We start from the raw sequence: 20,864 nt of genomic DNA on the forward strand, positions 1-20,864 counted from the left end.
GGTTCAGACGAGCGCTCGGTATGGTCCCTTGGACAAGCGATCGTCTAGTGAAGGTAGGCTTGGGCTTTTGCTTGCAAAAAGGCCCTAAAGGCTTGGGCCCATCAAGGAAGGCTTAGGATTTTCTGTATTGAGCCTGTTTTCTAGAAATTATTAGTTGGTTAAGAAATCTTTAACTCTCTTTTAAAAGTGGTTATTTATCGGGGTATTACATTTACGGAGGTCAGGGTTGCCCTATCTTTGGGGATCCATTTTCTATGTAAATATTCCCCCGGGCCTTCATGAATGTTTCGGAGCAGATATGCGCTTTGAACTAGGTGACGACGACTACCGTAACAATATTATCTCTCTCCTCAATTATCTCACACTTTGGGGAAACACTCTAGAGTTTGTGATTAATGTAGACCTACGCATCTAGTATCGAGTGAAGTTTCAGAAGATCAAATTAGTTTTCAACACCAACCAATATCCTGTGCCCCCGTTACATATTATTTGTTTCTTTTATTTATTTTCTTCTAAGGTTTAATCAACATTTTTCTTTTTTCTGACTCTCCCCTTATTGTTTGTTTCAGCAAGATTTAGGCCTGAATCTAAAGAGCTGGTATGACAAATTATGTTTAAGTTTTATTGTTGTTTTTTTTAAGTGAGAATAACAAACCTTAATTTGGTATTTGGGATTACGTAACTTAACTATAATTTAGGTTATGTAATTTGGATGTTTTATTTATTTGGGATTCTGTAACTTAACTATAATTTAAATTATATAATTTGTATGTTTTATTTTTGTATTTTTAACAAAAATAAAACATCCAAATTACATAACCTAAATTATAGTTAAAGTTACATAATCCCAAATAAATAAAACATCCAAATTACATAATTTAAATTATAGTTAAGTTACATAATCCTAAATACCAAATTAAGTTTTGTCATTCCCACTTATTAGATTATTGGGAGTGTTTTTTCTTTGGAAAATGAGGCTTATCTGTTTTGCAGGCAATGTGTCTCATGGACTTTTTTTTGCCAATTATCATAATGAAGCCATTGAGGAGCTCTTCTATGATGGGCTCAAAAACCAGAGAGGGTTCCAAGAGAGAAATCATCACTCTTGCAAGTCGCAAGGCAGAGCGAAGAAGCACACATCTCAGTGGCCATTCATTTGGTTGAGGACAAGGATGTATGAGAGCATTTCTACTCATATTTGTTGTTTTTCATTAATATTTGTAATCTATGATTGATTGAAATTGATCAATAAATAAGGATTATGTGTTATGATAGGATTTTGCTTCTTGAAGTATAAATTTGTGTCACAAGTTTGAAGGATATGCTAATTTTGTGGGGTGTCTTTTTTTTTTTTTTTTTAATATGATATGTTGTACTCATTTGAACTTTTTATTTTGTTGAACTTGTCTTGATTCATAAGTTACCACATAAAGTAAGAGACATCAAAGAATTGAACAATCTTTCACACCCTTCCCAACTCTAGGCCTACTTATTTATAATAGAAATATAAGTATAATGGTGTTGGGTCTTCTACATGGGCTGTTGGGTTTCCTAGGCTTCGGTCTAAGGGTGGGCTAATGTGAATACTCTGTGGGTCCTGATTCGGAGTATGGGTCGGTGATAAGAGCAAACCATGGCTCCAATCACGTACCAAAGGCTTGACACGTAGTAACTAGAATGGATTTTCGGTGGACATGGGCTGAATGGGTTTATTTAGAAACTACATCATGTGTAAGCTGGATCTCAATATTATTATTAATCTGTCAAAGAGGGATGATTAATCCAGATAGAGTGTTCCAAACTTCCAAGAGAGTTGATTCATCAGTCATCACTCTCGCAAACAAACACCAATCTCATTAGCCATTCCTTTAATCTGGTACATGCACACTAATTTATAAGGAGGCTCCTAACTCTTAAAATATTGATTAAGAGTTGCACATATTAAATCATATGCATAATAATAATAATAATAATAATAATAATCATGAGAAGATGATTTTCACACATAAAAATAACAATACATATACCAAAAGACTACTATTTGTCCTTCCTAACATAAGAAAATGAGTGTATGAATACTAAATCCAACCCAGAATGACAAAACAACTCTCTTCTCTTCTCTTCTCCTGCACGAGAATCACCCCACTGGAGAGATATACTACTTCTCCCTTCTCAGTTCTTTTCTTTAAATACAAATGTGAATTCTAGGTCAATTGAGAGACCTATTGATGTGTATTCTTCTGAAATTGAGAGAATTTCTGATCCTAATATTTATTCATCTTCATTCATCTTCATCTCTTGAGCATTCGGTTTCTCAAGCTAGGCATGTACATCAGGAAACACCCACTTCATTCCTCTCTCTTCCAGCAACCCTTGAGAATACTCTATCGAATGCTCTGCTACTTCAGATATGTCCCCTGATTCCGCAATTATAGAAGATGTCCCTTAGGATCCTTCAGATGTCCCTCATGATCCTTCAAATGCTCTTTTCCAGCAGGTTACATCCATTCAACTTGAACCTTCATTTCCTTATATTGTCACTCGGTCCATGACAATTATGCTGAAAATTATCCTAAAGCCTTGTGTTTGTTAAGAGGTTTATGTTCCCTCTAAGAACCTATCCAATCCATCCTGATATGAAATTAACTTTGGCAACACATTTAAAATAATAAATGCCCGAGTAAAATAAAAGAAATTAAGAATACTCAAGTATGAGATTTAAATTAAATGGCTAAGCTTCTATTGTCGAATCTCGAATGATTCTTGGCTCATATATTGAAGTGAAAAACATTGCCTATTTGGTAGTGTTAGAAAACTCTTTTACTTCTCAAACGATGAAAACTCTATTCAAATATAAGTTTGGCTTGTTTGGGATTGTTGTGGGTAATAGAGTTGATGTGAAATTTGTCTCTAGACCTTAGCCAAAAAGTTCTACTAAAAAGCTGTTCAGCTATTTGGTAACTACATGCCTTTTAAGTGTTTTGACATAAAACTTCAATAGCTTGAACAAGCCTAATCCAGTCTCGTTGCTAAAACTTGATACTGAAGCAACCTTGCTAGTGCTAGACCTGTTTAGACTGTTTAAAGTAACAATGAAACAAAACCAAAAAAGCAAAAAGACAAAAATAGACTGTAAAGCGGCCAAAGAACAAAGTCAGGAGCAGCTCCAGCTTCATCATCGATTAGTTCCCTTGCTCGTTTTATAAAAGGGGCAAAGCACAAAGCAATGGTTTAAGAATTCTGAAAATAATTTGCACCAAATGTCAATAGAAACCAAAGTGACAAAAGCAAAGTAAAATAACAATAGGAAATCAAACTTCTAATCCATATCTTGATTCCATATTCCAGCTTAAAAATAACAAAGAAACTACAATGTGATAGGATTACATCATTACAAGAGCATGATATAATTACAAAGAAGAGAACGCTTTAAACAACAAACCCATTATGACCATCAACGATTTAAAAGCCAAACATAAATCAGACTCGGTGTGTGCCGTCATTTGTACATATCATGCTCATCAAAATCTGATTAACAAGAAGTTGACATCGTAACACCCAGGTCAGCAAAAATTGGGTATCAAGCCACTATATATCTCTGTGTATCTGTGTATCTCTATAATAATAGAGGTGCCATATAAAACTTACGCCACCAATTGACTTCTTAATCAGTTAACGTCTCAATACCGTCTGCTCTTGAAGAAACAAAATATAGACAGGCACATCAAAGAATTCATTATCAGCCACTTGTCAAATCATCTTCACTGTCTTCGCTTTCATCACTGCATTTTCAAATTCCAGCAATCAACTAATGCGACCAACAAGTTTTACGCACATTTGTAAAGGCAAAAGGAAATATGTAAACAGACACATGGGCATAACTTTATGCAAGCATCTACTGGCACATCTATTTTTTATTAGATCCCTTAGCAATAGATAGAGGTCATGTTACCATTGCACAAGATTATACCGTGTTGGAAATTCTATTCCTGCATTTAACTATTATAAACCAAAATTATAAATCATCCGCTAGCAAGAAAAGGATTTTTTTGGCAGCTTTAACCAAAAAGACCAAGCCAACTTTCCATGGGTATAAAAACACATTTATTCGGATAGAAAAAAGTAGCAAGCAGATATTTCAAGATAGTGCCACATCATACACAAACCTTGCATAAAGCAGCCGCCGAAAAAGAGTTAGAATTTTATTTTATTTATTTATTTTTAGAACCCTCTTTTGTCAAGTGAGAGGCTTTAGGTGTAATGGGATTTTTTTTTTCACTACAATTTCAACGTGTGCTTCAAGCCCAAAATCAATGGAATTTCTTGCATCTTTATTAAAAACCTAAAAACACTAAAACAACAACAAAATCAAATAGATAACAGTGCTAAAAAATTAACATATATAAGTTAAGAGGCTTGAATGTATAACATTCGGCACTTATCAACGTCTCTTACATACTTTTTTGTGTACATGGGGACGCCTTACACTTTTAATGAAATTTCGAATAATTATAAAAAAATTGGATGAAATGCGACATTATAGTCTACGGTTGCTTTGTGAACCACAAAAGCAGTGTATATAGCAACAACAAAGGTAGTGAAAGAAGCAATTTGGTTGAGAGGTTTGGTCAATGACTTGGCATTACAACAAGATGTAACAAGTCTTTTGCAATAGCTAGAGCGCAATACATCTTACTAAAAATCAAATATATTATGAGAGGATTAAACACATTGACGAAAATCGCCACAACGAAAAATCCGATGTATATGTTAACTGAACCAATTCTGATTCTTAAGTTCAAGCATTACTTGGACTTGATTGGTGTTTATAGCTAGTGATTACCCTTAGGGGTTCTGGAAGAGATTTTATGTTGTGACTTGATTGAATTCAAATCAAGGAAGAGATTTGTGATGTGACATGATGTTAAATCAAATCCCGTGGGCCCAGCTAGTGTTCTTTTTCAATGTTTTTTCTCATGTATACGACAAGGCAAAACATTTATGTCCATTCACATTCTAGAGTCGGCATAAAGTATTTGACAATATATACCTCTGTTCAGGATACTTTGATAGACGTCGAGCATCCAAGCCTGTGATAAATTTCTGTGAAGCTTGAACGTTTTCCGCACCTGGAAAATATAAACAACAAAATTATAGAAATAGCACTTCCTCTTTGTTTCACCAATTAGCCTAACTGAAATATTTGTGAGGATAAACAGTAATTGCCCACTTGAATAGTCAAGGCAATAGTGAAAAACTCGTTTAATTTATCATTGGGTCATTGAAGGACAAGTACATGGCAGAAAAGTGAGATAAAATTACAAGAGTAGAAGAAAATACCCTTTGATAATTGGAAAATGTGCAGAGCACATCTTTCTGCAGCAAGTCTCACAGGAGTACTTCCATCCTTTAGACACTCAGCAAGTGAGGGTCCTATAACAGTAACATGGGCCATAATGGCCAATGGATTTGACTGCAACAGATTTTACCACGTATAAAGTGCTTATAAATTTTCAAAGAAATACATGCAATACAATTCCTAATTTCAATAAACGAGTAAGCTCAACCACGTACTTTTGCAACTGCTTTTAGACCAGATAATGCCCTTCTTCTTACTTCACTGGAGTCATCATGCAACGCTGACACTAGGGATGAAAGGATATCCAGATGTGCAGTGGTGTTAGATGGATCACTTTGAATTAGATGAAGTAGAAGCCTTCCTAATGCCTTTGTTGAAGATTCACGAAGCCGGAACTGTTTGAGATAGTGTTAGAAATTGGCAAAAGTAAAATTATAAAATGCATCTTTTTTTTTTTAAATAAAAATAAAAATAGTAATTGGCCCCCAAGGGAGGCGGATAAAATGTATCTATATCAGGAATAATTTACCTTCTCATCTTTCAATGTTCCCTTCAGGTGTTCTACTATAAACCGAAACAATGGAGACAGACTGATTGTGATGGGGTTGTGTCTGAGCAACGATGAGATTGTGAGGACTGAACCATGCCTTGCAGACCAACTAGGAGATGAAGCTAAATTTGAAAGTTCCTGAAGCAGGTCAGTCAGCTGAGCATCTTCCATGTACTGTGATATCATCAAGGGAAAGTCAGGAACAGACACAACATTAATTAATATGAAGACTGCAATATGTAAAATCTAAGATAAATATGTACCAAATAGTGATTCGTTTAAAGAAATCAAACAGAATACTGCAGGCACAATGTCGGTGGAAGCAATATAGATTTACAATTAGAAGTCAATAGAAAGAAAACAAGAAAATATATGAATTTTCATATTTGCCGGTCATTTTCATAGTGAAACACTGACAGAAACTTAGATACAGCAGAGTTGGTTGAGAAAGTTTCTTATATTATCCACATGGTACCTGCGATATTATCCCCAATATGCTTGCGGCAGATATTCGAACTTGGTCATCATCATGATGAATCATATCCTTTAGGAGAATGAAGACACGACTTCTAACATCACTGTTCACATTCTTTCCAGCATGCTTTAGGACACCCTTTAAAGCAGTCAGAATGGCTTCCCGGACACCACCATCTGATGCCTAAAAGTCAACAGCAATGTCACATAATCCAGATTTGCATTCAACATGCAGCATGATTATAGAATGACAATCCTCACCTGCAAACTGGACAGGAGATCCCCAACTAAAGGGTCGACTCTGGTACTGAGTGCACTGAGCTTTCCAAGTGCAAGGGCAGCACTTGAACGAACAGTCCTGCACTCATATACAATCTAATAAGCAACCAAAAAATGAAGCATAAAAGTTAAAGCAATAACCTGCACAAGTAACGATATTCTACCATGATTAGAACAAAGTAAATAAACTCAACAAGCATTCAAATGTTATTCATGTGATATAATAATTATGTAAATTTCACAACCCAAACATCAATGAATATGTAGATCACTGAAAAGTAGAGGATATCATAATCATATACCACATAGAAGAATCTAAGAATCAAAGAAAGCAGTGCATATGTTAAGGAGTAGCAGCAACTCAGTATATGCAAAGCTAACCTTGTACTATCCTGTAGGCACTTAACAAATGTCGTCTGAAGCTGAGGAAGAAAAGGCTTCAAGGCCATTCCACCCTTTCTTATTATGATGCTTAAAGTAGACAAAATGGCACTCTTCACCTGCCAGGGGAACCGATCACCTATGATCCGGATAAGGGGCCTGTAGTTTTAAGCAGGCGATAACCACAGTCAATATTCATAGGAGAATAACATGTCTTAGCACAATGATAGGAAATCAAGATTTAGAATACAATCTACATCCACTAAATTGCCATTGTACATACCCTGTTATTGGGATGACAAACTCCTTCAGTGCTTGTACACTAGTCACTTCAATCAACTCCCCAAGACCCAATGCTGCCTGCTCTCTTAATTCAGCAGACCCACTAATGAGACCCTAAAGGTGCAAAATAATATCAGAGGTTGAACTTCCTAAAATGTAAAAGGAAATGGATAAAAGTATATCGGAGTACTTGGAGCCATGGATAAAAGTTTCTGAGACAGATATTGATTTACTACGGTCTTGTTAAATTTGTTTTCAACGTGGACGGAGAAGGAAATAACTTGAAACAAACAAGGTTGAAATCTCCTGACTTTCGGAAGCCACAACTTGTGTAAGGGATGAAATTTGTAATTATATGATTCACTACATCCTGATGTAGATCTAATGGTTCAATGCAGCATGAAGCAAAAGATCAAATTGACTTAGAAACCAGAGTTCAAGAAAATTTAGAACTGAAAAGCCTTCGCATGTTAACAGGATGAGTTAATTAAGGAAATTGAAAAACAATCAACAGCCACAATAAATTTGTCTTCCAAGTATCTGGCAGCAATAAATTAAGGGGTGAAGCTCATGTCCTTTTTGCTCCGTTATTGAGCCATACAGACACATTATGCTAAATTAAACAACCAGAAGTTTGTTCATAGACACTTAAGGAAAGCATGACCAAGATCATTTACTCAATAAGTTTTATATCCCCACCAAACAAAAATGACGAAACAAAATATTAATAACTGAAAAGACAGTTGTATGAAATGTTCTTTTGCAACATAGTGAAGCAGAGCTTCTAAAATAGAAGAGGAAGAATACTTGGAGAAAGATTGGAAGTAATGGCTGAAGTGCTTTCGGCAGACAGAATCCAGGTATGAGAATTGGTCCTCCCTGCAGTTCATGAGACATTATTCTATATATGTTCAGATTGATTAACCTTCCACACAAGAAATCTAAAGAACACAACATCGACTCTTACTGAACTAAAGCATCAAACAAATGTAAACATCTGAACTACTTCTCACCTTCTTTTTCCTACGCTCTTTATCTCTAGATGTAGATACAGCATCACGCACTATTTTTACATATGAAGGAAGTACCTCCTTTGGAACTGAACTGACAACCCTCGATAAAGCTTCCCAAGCAACCTGTTGAACAGAATATAAGATGCAATCTACAATGTTGAGATCAACAGAAAAACATTAATTACATGTGGAATATACCAGAACAGTAGCTGAATCCAAATCACTAAGCAAGATGATCAAGGTAGATATCATGTTTGGTGCTTCATCAACCAAATACAGTTTGCTGTTTTTGAAGAAATATCCTATCAAATAGGAAGAACTTCTTCGGATTGAAGCCTGAAACCATAGAGGTAATAAAAACAGTGAGAGAGAGAGAGAGAGAGATAGAGAGAGAGAGAGCAGCACAAAAACAGTCACTTCACAAAAACTACCTGACTATCACCAACACCTTTAAGAAGCTCCAATATCAGAGACTCAACACCTTCCTCATCAATTACTAAGACCACTGTTTCTGCAGCCTCCTTTGCCAAAGTTTGAACATCCTACAATGCAAACACATTACATAATCTAAAAGATAAACGGGCAAAAAGAATGGAAAGCAGAATTGCGATTTCTCCTTAAAGGTAAGATGAAAAAACTGCTGTGGAAATGTTATCTATTCATTTAACTGGCATACCTTGTCATCACCACCCATTGCAGAGAGTAAAGCAGGAAGAACTGTACCAAGGTGACAGTTGAGACCAGGTCCAGCAACTTCTGCCAAAGCTCCGAGAGCATGTGCATTAAAGGCACTGAATATGTATGAAGAAGTTTCAGTGAAAGAAGTGACTAAAAATGCACATAGAAATACATTTAATAATTTGAGAAGGAGACGCATACGAAAGGGGAAGATGGACCAGCTTGGGCAAAATATGAGGCAAAACAGCAGTAGTCCTGACACTGATAGAAAAATGCAGTAATTTAGCACTGGAAGTAGAATATAAAGATATTCAGATAAAAGCAGAAACTGATCATATGCAGGAGGGACGGATAATTTACCTTAAGATTTGTTTGAGGCCATCAAGGGCAGTATCAGAAGTTTGTTCATCCTCCAGGGCATGCAGAAGAGTTGGAACAATTTCATCAATTGCTTGCAATCCAGCACTCTATATCAAGACATTTTATTATTCTCTAATTTGCAAACTACCATTTTGAAATTATAATCCGAAATGATGACAGAAAATAGATAAAGCACCTTGTAAAGAGTACTGAATGCTAAGCCCGCAGATTCACGAACCTCAGGCATGCTTTCAAACAATAGAAGTAACTATGAATTTCATATTCAAACAAAAATTGAACTAGATCATTTGGCAAATCAAAAAGAGATGAAACATACCTATCACAGAGGGCAGTCTGAATAGTAAGAATTAGCCCATCCATGAAACTCAATAACTGACTCTTACCAGCACTTGCCATCACCTCACTTAGACCAATGCATACACCCTGCCAGTCGTGAATGTTAGATTTTATAAAAATAAAAAATAAAAATAAAAACAATATTTTTTTTTTTTGATAAGTAATGATGATGATATAAAAGAGCGCAAAGGGGCGCAACCCATATACACGGGAAGTATAAACTGAGAGCGCCTAGGAAGGAGAGAAATGAAAAAGAAAATCAGAGAAACTAATCACTAAAGGAGCTAGCCAAGCGGCCGTCCAAGAGTAAAGAGTACAAAAGAAGAAATGAGTCAATTCCTCTATGGTCCTAGTGGAATTTTCAAAACATCTAGCATTTCGTTCATTCCAAATACACCACATAAGACACAGAGGGATCATCTTCCAAACAACCGCGCTTCGAGAGCGACCTCCCGACCACCAACTAGCAAAAAAGGCCCTCACCCGGCTAGGCATGACCCAAAGCAATATAGATTTGTGTTCTTTCCTTTTTTTCCTTATATATGACAAAATGAAGTAAGAACTTGTAGAAAAATGTTTAGATAACACACGAGAGAGAGAGAGAGAGAGTTACATTTCTTTACATGCAAAGCATCCACCTTAACGCTTTATTCAAAAATATGCCAGAAAGAAAATAATAATCCGTAGAAAAATGTTATCATAAAGGGGAGAGAGAGAGAGAGAGAGAGAAAGGAGGAGATAAGTACTCTAGATGTCAATGATACATAGCTCACAAACACCAACAAAATGCTAAGCTTTTTTTTTAAAAAATTGTATACTTAATCCAAGTTCTTTTACAGACGTCCATGTTTTTGTTCTTTTCTTTTTACAAGTCATTTATGAAAAGGAGGAGAATGGTAAAAAACCTTTTTCTAGAGATTTAATCATGATCACATTAACTTCAACCCCTGCAAAAGTACAACTATTCCTTCCCTCCCAAATTGTGCACACAAGATATGATGGAATAGCCTTCCAAATTTAACTACTCTCACCAAGACCAAATTTCCTTGTCTGCACAGAAACCAATTGACAACTGTGCTTGGCATCACCCATTTAACTCCAAAGAGAGGAAAAAAAGAAAAAAAACCAAACGACCATGATTCTCCTGCCAATAAACAATGGAGCACAATGTCATCTATTGCTGGCCACTTGCCACACACATACAACACCAAACCACAACAAAATTTTCCTCAGGAAGATTGTCCACCTTCAAACCTTTCAAACAAAAAGTCCCAACCTTCTCAAGAACCTTTACACCCAAAGACAACCACTCCTACTTGACCCTTGGCAGCAAAAAAGATAAAAAAATTTACCAGATTGTGATAATCTCCAACGTCAAAGGAAATATGAAGTACAAAGCATCAAGAAACGCTTCAACTCATTCGCCTCCGAATCCAGAAAGGCTCATAAGAATGTAGGATTCCAATACAAATTCTATACCCATGTACGAAACAACAGAAGCCTCTTTATCCATGGCCCAGCAAGAAAGATCAGCAAACTGATCATGCAAAGGAGAATCTCCACACCGTGTATCATTCCAAAAGTCAACCCTTAGACCATCACCAGAGGCACAAGTCATAAGATCTTCCAACTACTACAGTTGTCCAGTAACCCTGAGTTCCCCCTTATTTTCCCCCAACACATCTCCACAATTAATCCTATTCCTCACCGTAACACCATAACTATTTTCCTAATAAGGCTTGGTTAAAGGTGCTCAACTTTCGAATGCCCCATACCCTAATCCACCAAGTAAAACTTTACACTCTTCTCCCCACTCTCTAGACAAAAGGTTCCATTGAAGTTTCTGTAAGGCATACAGCAAAGATAAGAATCCCATTGATAAACAGGATAGTGTGCTTCTAATAAGAGTTTTTGAAAAGTAATAATGTTATAAAACAGAAGCGCAGAGGTGCGCAACCCATATACACGGGAAGTATAAATAGAGAGCGCCTAAGAGGGAGAGAAATGAAAGAGGAAGTCAGAAAAACTAATTACTAAAGGAGCTAGCCAAGCGACCGTCCAAGAGTAAAGAGTAAAAAAGAAAAGATGAGTCAATTCCTCTATAGTCCTAGTAGAGTCCTCAAAACATCTAGCATTTCTTTTAATCCATATACACCACATAAGACATAGAGGGATCATCTTTCATACTACCGCGCTTTGAGCACGTCCTCCCGACCACCAGCAATCGAACAAATCCCTCACTCTGCAAGGTATGACCTAATGCAACCCAAAGAGTTAACCTCCCACCCTTTCCGGTTTGCCATATGCCTCTCCAATTTTTATTTTTTATTTTTTATTTCTTTTATTTTTTCAATATAGAGTTCCAGATTCCTCAAACCTTAATAGCTGAACCCAAATTCAATCCTAGAAATTTAATAGCATCTGAAACACTTCCCTGATACTTCAGATTCAATTTGGAATATAATTTCAATTTGTCTCACATTCTCTTTAATTTTTAAAGAAGATAATATTTTACCTCGCCTCTCTCCAGCAGAAAGAAGAAAAGATCAACGAAACATAAGTATGCTACATGAAAAAGATAATTGGGTAAGTATGTAGAGTAAATTGTAGCACGCTTTGTGATATATGAGCAAATTCAAACCAATGCATAAACTAAGAAAAAGATAAATTTATATCAACACTATTTTTTTGAAACAAAAGAGAAAAATAAGACCTTCTAGTGGCCAAAAATAAATTCCAATAAGGATGTTGACAAAAGGCACTTAAAAATGTTCTTGGCAGCACAAGGATAAGTTTTATCAGCTGGGGCACTTCATGATAAGAAAATTTATTTCATAGGTATAGTTGCAACACCAAAAAGACTAGTGACAAGAGAAAAGCAAAACAAAAAATAAAGCAACAAGAAGAGAACATTCTCACTTGTCTTCTGCTAGTATTAGGGTCCTTCAGCCCTAGGGATAAAATTGGGATGATCAAAGGAAGTACTCTTTCACCAAGCTTCCTAACAAGCTCACCAAGTGATCGTCCAGCAACCTACAAGAGCACAATAGCTAATTAAAAGGAAACTTGCAGGTTCTGGCTCAAAGAAAATGGATCACCAATATTCGAGTGCGAACCTGACGCCTTTCAGAGGATGATGACGCAAGAGAAGTAATTAGAGTATTCATTAAAACTGGCATAATTTCTTTGAGAGTCTTTGGAGTATTTGCCACTATAGTTTTCCACACATGTAAGGCAGCCTGAGAGAAGACACATTTTGGTTTACATATGAAATATGCAACCAAAATAAAAACATCGTATCTGGTCATGTGAAACAAATAATTATGTTGGTTTTTTACCTGACGCACAGATATGCTGACATCACTCCGAACCATATATAATGCAGCAAGAACTTCATTACGCTTATCCCTTCCTAGAACCTCAATGATAGCACGTCCCTGTGCTTCTGTACTAGCACCTTCATCATCGCTACCACCCTCAAGCAAAGCTTTTCCAGATGTTCCAGCAACCTGGAAGAAATACAAATCTTCTAACATGACAATTCCCAAAGAATTCCCATAAAAGCAATACTGAAAGTAAGTGAGAAGCATATACTTTAAACAAGAGATCACCCAACAGTTCCACGGAGCTCTGTCGAATACGCCAACTATCATTGAAAATACCATCTTCCACGGCTGGCAGGAGTAGAGGCAATGACCTGGGAGGAATAATAACAGTTACGGGAATATGAAGAGGAACTTGTCAAATGCAAATAAAACCATCATGAAAACATTCAGAGGTATTCAGCAAATATTCCAAGTTACAGCAGACTTTCATACAGAAAGAATTTCATGACCCATGACTTAACAACTCAAAATAGGGCTTGACAGAGAAATTAATCACCCATTCACAACAGGCTTTGATATTCACAAATTTGAAAAGATTCCAGGATCTTTAGAAGTTTCAACGTCATTCTAGAAAATTTGTAACACAACAATATTTTGCCTTCATTCTAGAAAGTTCATTTTGAGTCCCTTCCAGCTTATTCAAAACATTTTTCAAAAACTAAAATGTGAGAAAGGCATAGAATATATTCTTAATCATGAATACATTACTACATTTAAGTAAACAGAGAGAGAGAGAGAGAGAGAGAAGGGAGGGAAAAGACATCATGTGTAGCATAAAAATCCAAAGAGTGCTTACGTTGTTGCATAATGCTCAACCAGAACATGCCCAGCACCTAGTGCTGCCTCACGTACAGATTCATTCTCATCGGCCAGACCTATAGAGTACAAGCAGATATTCTATTCAGAAAATAGCAAAAAAAAACCCTCAAAAGAGAGGATGCAAACTAAATATTTTAAGCATAAGAAAAATTCCCAAATGACGCCGCACTTACCATCTAATATAGCAGGCAGAACCTGTTGCAAGTAGTTCTGGAATTGGACGCCTAATGACCTTGGCAAATACTGCAAAAAATATCGATAACCAGGCAACAATTACAAAGAGCCACAGATGCAAACACTTCTGGCAGTAGTGAAGAGCCATAAAAAATGATGCGTTTACCTTGAAAAGTGTTAAATATCCATCGCGTACAGATGCTCTTTGATGAGAACAATTTCTAATAATATCAGGAAGTACATGCTCAAAGTACACAGTCCCAAGAGCAGCTAAAACCTGGGGATGGATAAACATGGACCTCTTATTACTAAATAATTATGACAGGAGAAAAGAGTCAACTATGTAGCACTTTCAGAATGGAGCAGCATCTGTATTGGATAGACATCAGATACCAGTCCTTCCACTTCCCAACTCTACTACTACAAATCAAATAATATCTTCTCTTCTTGAGGCATTGTTCACTAAAGTTTTATTACTTCAATGATAAAATACCCCTAAAACAAGGGTCTATGCTTGTGTTTCAAAGGGTGAACACAAGGGTTTGAGAGAGAGAGAGAGAGAGAGAGAAAGAGAGCCATGTACAACTTTTTTAAAAAATCATATCAATGTACCTAAATGGTATCATGCAATTTTAATCTGTATTAGTGTCAAATTATCAGGGAATGCAGAACAATGGAAAATAACGAATGACATTGTTTACACAATGGAGTTATACGTTGAACTGAATTCTACGAAGCTGTGGAGATACTTAAAAAACAGCTCTACTAATCAACAAGGCCGAAAAGGTGTGATAAGTATATTTCCCAATCATTTTGCTGTGCCCATTTGTTCTAATCGGAGGCTATGCAAAAGTAAATTTGGACTACAAATTCTGACCTCACTCAACCCTTGGGCAGCTCCGGAGCGCTCAACATTACTATTATCAGATTTAAGTGTATCAAACAACCAGGGAACAAGATCTGGGAAATTTTCTTCTCCCATCCCTCTTATAAGGGATCCAAGGGCCCTTGCTGCAACAGATCTGACTTCTGGAATAGGATCCACCAGAACCTGTAACAGGGAATACATAAAATGACAAGAGGCTTGCATAAAAAGGTCACCATGTAAAAGTCTAGTTAAGAAGGTACCTTTTTCACTTCAGGAAGGAGCAACCCTATATAAGGAATCATATCCTTTGCGTCTGTAACTAACGAACACATATTTCCAACAATTTGTGCAGCTTTCTTTTTAGTCTCAGCACTTCTCTCCCTTAGCCCTCTATGTACTATGGGTACCAAAAGGGCAAGTGACGGAGCATCAATTGAATTAATAAAAGTAGTCTGCAAAGAATCGATAAGAATTTAGAGCAGCAACAAGATAAATGAACCTAAGGTGATTGACATCACAGATTTGAAGTTCATAGAGCTTACTTGAAGAAGAATATCTAGGGAATATTTTGTATAGTCATTGGGATCAGTAAGCCCCATTAGAAGAGTAGGGACAAGGGAAGCTATTTCTGGATTCTTTATAACACTCCCAACCTATGAATAACAAAAGAAAATATTATGCAAAACCATATAAGAATTAACAGCACTAGAAATTCATAACACATTAACATATAAAATTAACAGCATTAATAATTCACAACAAATTATAACCTGTTGAAGGGCCATTTGCCCAGCTGACTGGACTTTGGGATGGGTATCTGTCAAAACCTGCAGTTAGAAGCAAGAATAAAGTTTAAGACTACACACGTTTTCTCCAAGGTTGATAAGTTAACAGTCAATTATAAATCACAAACAGAGGTTCATATTTAGACTGACCTCTGTCAGTTTGGGCACAATCTTAGGGAGGCACTGAGATAGTTGTTGAGGAGCACAGTACGCCATAGCACCAAGTAGTTGTACACTACTTTGCTTGGTTCTCCAAGCTTTGTCATCAAGACCCTGAGCAGATAACATGATTATATGGTCAAATTCTCATTTAAGAGAAAAGAAATTACTAGATCAATGCAACACAACTTGGGAACCAAGAGGTACAAAGAAAAAACATTGAGGTTCTCAGGACAAATTACAGAATTCACAACTGCAGATAGGTGTATTCCAACAATGTGGGGGCAATGTAGAGCCCTATCATAATAACACTACATTAAGGAAGATAGAGCTCATTGTAATTTATTTAGTTCGATTTACTTTAGATTTGTTTTCCTTTTAAGTTTATTGATGCAAGGGCCATTTGATGATTTCATCTACTATTACATGTGGGTCATAATTTCAGACCATGTTTTTATCTTCTGAATCTTCGTTCCTTTATTTTCCCCTTCTAGGTTAGTTTACCAGTCAATTTAAGAGTGGTAGTCATGTTAGAAAAACTGAAACTTTTATATATGAACCTGGGTACTCAAAAGGAGCAAGAGGAATTAACCTTTTTTATAATAAGTAAATGGATTTCATTAAAAGGCACACGCAAGTATATAGAGAATATACAAGAGAAAAACACCTAATCAAAAAAATAAAAGTGATTAAAAAAAAATGTCATGATAACTAGAAATGTGAAAATAATCATAAGCAACAATCGACTGAAAAAATAAGGCCTTTAGCTCCACCACCATCCTCCCACTGTCTTTAAAGCTACAACTATTTCTCTCTCCAAATGCACCACATCAAACAAAGCAGGATCATCTTCCACAAAGCTTCACTTTGAGAATTACCAATCTTCCTTCTCCAACATGCGAGGATATCTCTCGCCCTGTCGCATGAACCAGGCTAAGCCGAAAACACCGAAAATACAAAACATTAAAGCACTAGCTATCTTGCAATGGAGTAAAAGGTGCTCAACGGTTTCCCCACTCTTCTTACAAGTGCAGCACCAATCTACTAGAATGATTCTTCACTTTCTTAAGTAGTCAACGATAAGGATCTTACCTAAAGTGACAGGCCAAGCGAAGAACGATTTTACATCTAACAACCCTTTTTTGGAGGGGTCCCAACAAAGCTTGTCAGCACCATCCCGTTTCAGCTTAATAGAATACAACTAATCGAAAAACGAGGAAAATAATTCCAACTCCCAATCATGCACCACTCTAACAAAATAACATTCCACTAAGGAGAGCCATTCGAAAACTAAAGATGATTAGCCACGAAAGCATCCCTAGCACAAGCAATACTAAACAATCTTGGATCTAGAAATGTTGCCTTAAGGGTCGTTCTCCACGCCACACATCGTGCCAAAAACTAATCTTTGATCCGTCATGCACCTTGAATCTAGAAATCTGGAAAACTCCTCCCACCCCCTCCTAATGAATTTCTAGAGACCCACCCCATAAGACCCAAAGACTTCATCCATAGAAAATCAAACCCACCAACATTCTCAGTCCCCATAGAAAAGCCAGACAACAAACCCCCACTCACTACAGCAAAAGTCATCCTACCCAAAGCCTCTTTCAAAATGACAAACACATTGGAGACATAGGGTCCCCCCTGTCTCGAGCCACGAGAGCTACTAAAAAAAGGGGCAGGATTGCTGTTCACCAATACAGAAAAACGCATCGAAAAGATACAACAATCCATCCAAGTACACCATTTCCTCCCCAAAACCGCTCCTTAGCATGTACAACAAAAAACCTCAATTACCATGATTATAAGCTTTTTCTAAGTCCAATTTGCAAAGCAAACCTAGCTCCCCAGATTTTAATCTACAATCAAGGCGTTCATTAGCAATGAGAATTGGATCTAGGATTTGCCTTTCTTGAATGAAGGCATTCCAATACTTAGAAATAATCTTCTCCAAATCCATTTTAGCCTATTAGCTAGAACCTAGGCAATAATTTTGTAAATGCCACTCACTAGACTAACCGGGCAAAAATATATGCTTGAGATCAACACCACCAAAAATCTTCGGAATGTGAGCAATGAATGTAGCATTTCCTTTCAAACTTACCTCTAGCATCGATGTCACGAAAGACTTTCATGATGTCATCTTTTAAAACATCCCAGTAAGCTTGGAAGAACACCATAGACTAATCGGCAAGACCCGACGCCATGTCACCATTCATAGCTTTCACTACCTCCAAACCTCTCTCCAACCAATTAGCCTCAACCTCACCAATAAAGTCAAATGAAAGGCCGTCCAACATAGGCCGCCAATGGAGTTAATTGATATACAAATTTCTATAAAACAAGACAATGTGCTCGCTAATCTCCACTCAGTCAGTATAAATTGTACCATCAACTAACAAATAATGTATGGAGTTCATTCTTCTATTGGAGTTAGCCATTTATCACCCTCCTTTAATCACACCGTCTTAGATTTCTGCCTCCATCTCACCTCCCCCATGAGAGTGGATCTGTACCTCGCGTATCACTTTTTCCTTCTTCATTGTTTCCTTGTCACCTATAAGGCCCTCTCTTCTTCATCGATTTCAAGAACTCGTAACTCTACCAAAAGGATCTTTTTCTTGAGATTGTGGGCCAAAATGAACCTTGGAGAACCTTCAAAGTGAAAAGTGTCCTATCAATATTTCACCCTGTCCATAAAACCCTAAGACGTTAGCCACATGTTTCCAAATTTGAAGTACCTACTACCCCCTTGAAAGTGTGGCTTGCGGAAGCCATACTCAACATCTCCTTCTACTCTGTTGCAATTTTCTTTTTCCTCTATATTATATTGTCCTCATAGAGGTATAACCGGATCCTCTTGTAGCTACTACGACCCACCATCAGCTTTTCAAATTACTGATATAACTCAACGCCTCTGACCACCAATTGCAAACCCAAATAAAAAAAATACTAAATGTTAATGTTCACAGCCCTGTTGACAGCAACCACATTTCAACTTTCTTTGCTTTATCTCAACCGCAAATCTCTAAACATATATATCCTCAGGCCCTTTTTGAGGATCTAAAGTCCCATATTTCTAAGCCTTTTTCCACCAATTCAACCCTTCAACTCACTTTCAAATCCTCAATTAGACACTGCCAGAAAATTACAACAACATTTTCCTTAAAGCTTGCAGGAATAAACCATTAAAGCTATTTGTATGTGTAGAATGCTCACGAATGGAAATTTTCACATAAAGCTGACATGAAAATTACGGATAATTATTAGTTTGTTGAAAAAAAATTATCTTTGACCCAGGTAAGTCCTAGGTCAAACAAACAAGAAACCTTATGGCAATCCATTTCACTGAACCAACCTGATATGAAGATAGGGTAAACCCAAATATGTTTCACCTTCATGTTATTATACATATTAAGGCATGATCTCTTGCATACTTTTTAATACACTAAAAAAATCACAGCAAACGAAAAGTAGGAAATTTCAATCTGATTATGAAATAAATTTATACATGTACATAAAACAACAATAGATAATAAATTAATAATGAAATCAGCACCTTTAGAAGAGATGGAAGGACAAGCTTCACCCCCTGAGCACTAAGTTGAGACATCATGGCACGAGCAGCACATTCCGCAGCTTCACGAACTGCTACAACTTGATCAGAGAAAGAAACCAAAAGTAATGGCAACATTTGAATCACATACCTGAACAAGCAGTATATCAGTTAAACAATCTAATTGGTGAACAAATCAATTTTTTGGCCATAGAGAACTGCCTACTTACGGTTCAAACAATCTTCCAAGTGTCTCACAAAGGCACTCAAATCCCAGTAAGGCTCCTTCACGACATTTTGCGGAATTCCTGTATTTAAAAAGATATGCCAGATCAATAACAGAAATTTTTCTTGCCTTCAAATTCTAAAGACTTGACTTCTGAAAATTCACTACGACTGCAGTCTCCTATAAGGCCAAAAAAACTTAGTCAAAGTAAATTTGACCAAGTTTGCAAATTTCAAAAGCAGACCTACCTTCAAAATTGAAATCAAGAGAAAGACAACCCACTATATGTTATGACACTCATGTCTTGTACGTAATCCATACGGGCAATACTCGGAACACTTTTAACCAATGAACCGAATTACATGGTCCTAATATAGGAGGTTCTTCTAGGAACCAACATAACACAACTTGATCAACTTATTCAATTAGTTGAAGCAACCTAAATTGAACAGCACCTTAGTCGTTTATAAACTTGTTTGGCAGAAAGGTGCTCTTTATGGGTGGCACAAACTAACCAATTGCTTATTCACTTGGCAGCAGTCATGACATATCTGTATCCAGACATTTTAGTAGCTTCCCCAGAAATATCCAATACTTCGTACACACCTCCATTAATTTATATTATTATTTTTAAATTCCAAAATTTGGAGACTTCTTCAATATCTTTAAATAAATATCAGGTACAGCTTGAAAATTAGTTGATAATGTTTTTCGGTATAGAATAGGATGCTTTTGTTGCGGCTCACTTGGAGTTTCATGATGGTTCAAAAACCGAGAACCGCACCGAAGATATGCAATGAACTATCTAAGAGTACCATTTCCCCCCAAATACACACCTACTCAGCATACACAACAAAAAGTCCCAATTCATATGATCATAAGCTTTTTAACCGAGAACGGCACCGAAGACATGCAATGAACCACACCGAACACCCGGCTCAATAGACCTTAACCTACCATCAAGGCATTCATTGGCAATTAGAATAGGATCTAGGATTTGCCTACCTCTTATGAATGCATTCTATGACTTAGAGATAATCTTCTCCAACACCATCTCAAGCCCATTTCCTAAAATCTTAGCAAGAATTTTGTAAAAGCCGCCCCCACAAGACTGACAGGCGAAAATCCTTGAGGTCAACAACCCCTAAAATCTTT

The 20,864-nt window shown here is 36.7% G+C and overlaps 1 protein-coding gene across 2 annotated transcripts in view; it reads right to left on the reverse strand.

Annotated features, from left to right (window-relative positions):
- Positions 1 to 3,279: 3,279 nt before the first annotated feature.
- The window catches only part of LOC132172146 (protein ILITYHIA), a 56,541-nt gene continuing 38,956 nt past the window's right edge, over positions 3,280 to 20,864 (reverse strand). For both annotated transcript variants that reach the window (XM_059583597.1, XM_059583596.1), the window contains exons 29-60: positions 19,714 to 19,791; positions 19,487 to 19,634; positions 15,916 to 16,038; positions 15,751 to 15,807; positions 15,523 to 15,633; positions 15,241 to 15,432; positions 14,990 to 15,163; positions 14,279 to 14,389; positions 14,112 to 14,181; positions 13,916 to 13,994; positions 13,328 to 13,430; positions 13,072 to 13,242; positions 12,850 to 12,972; positions 12,653 to 12,766; positions 9,714 to 9,820; positions 9,573 to 9,624; positions 9,377 to 9,483; positions 9,218 to 9,277; positions 9,015 to 9,129; positions 8,770 to 8,880; positions 8,537 to 8,674; positions 8,339 to 8,461; positions 8,133 to 8,204; positions 7,327 to 7,439; positions 7,044 to 7,202; positions 6,645 to 6,741; positions 6,385 to 6,567; positions 5,889 to 6,083; positions 5,575 to 5,754; positions 5,341 to 5,473; positions 5,051 to 5,129; positions 3,280 to 3,782 (exon numbers count right to left, since the gene is read on the reverse strand). In XM_059583597.1, coding sequence (XP_059439580.1) covers positions 3,740 to 3,782; positions 5,051 to 5,129; positions 5,341 to 5,473; positions 5,575 to 5,754; positions 5,889 to 6,083; positions 6,385 to 6,567; positions 6,645 to 6,741; positions 7,044 to 7,202; positions 7,327 to 7,439; positions 8,133 to 8,204; positions 8,339 to 8,461; positions 8,537 to 8,674; positions 8,770 to 8,880; positions 9,015 to 9,129; positions 9,218 to 9,277; positions 9,377 to 9,483; positions 9,573 to 9,624; positions 9,714 to 9,820; positions 12,653 to 12,766; positions 12,850 to 12,972; positions 13,072 to 13,242; positions 13,328 to 13,430; positions 13,916 to 13,994; positions 14,112 to 14,181; positions 14,279 to 14,389; positions 14,990 to 15,163; positions 15,241 to 15,432; positions 15,523 to 15,633; positions 15,751 to 15,807; positions 15,916 to 16,038; positions 19,487 to 19,634; positions 19,714 to 19,791 — 3,721 coding nt within the window. In that variant the 3' untranslated portion in view covers positions 3,280 to 3,739. The remainder of the gene's footprint in view (positions 3,783 to 5,050; positions 5,130 to 5,340; positions 5,474 to 5,574; positions 5,755 to 5,888; positions 6,084 to 6,384; positions 6,568 to 6,644; positions 6,742 to 7,043; positions 7,203 to 7,326; positions 7,440 to 8,132; positions 8,205 to 8,338; positions 8,462 to 8,536; positions 8,675 to 8,769; positions 8,881 to 9,014; positions 9,130 to 9,217; positions 9,278 to 9,376; positions 9,484 to 9,572; positions 9,625 to 9,713; positions 9,821 to 12,652; positions 12,767 to 12,849; positions 12,973 to 13,071; positions 13,243 to 13,327; positions 13,431 to 13,915; positions 13,995 to 14,111; positions 14,182 to 14,278; positions 14,390 to 14,989; positions 15,164 to 15,240; positions 15,433 to 15,522; positions 15,634 to 15,750; positions 15,808 to 15,915; positions 16,039 to 19,486; positions 19,635 to 19,713; positions 19,792 to 20,864) is intronic.

This window comes from Corylus avellana, chromosome ca2, assembly GCF_901000735.1.
Source record: "Corylus avellana chromosome ca2, CavTom2PMs-1.0".
NCBI lineage: Eukaryota > Viridiplantae > Streptophyta > Magnoliopsida > Fagales > Betulaceae > Corylus > Corylus avellana.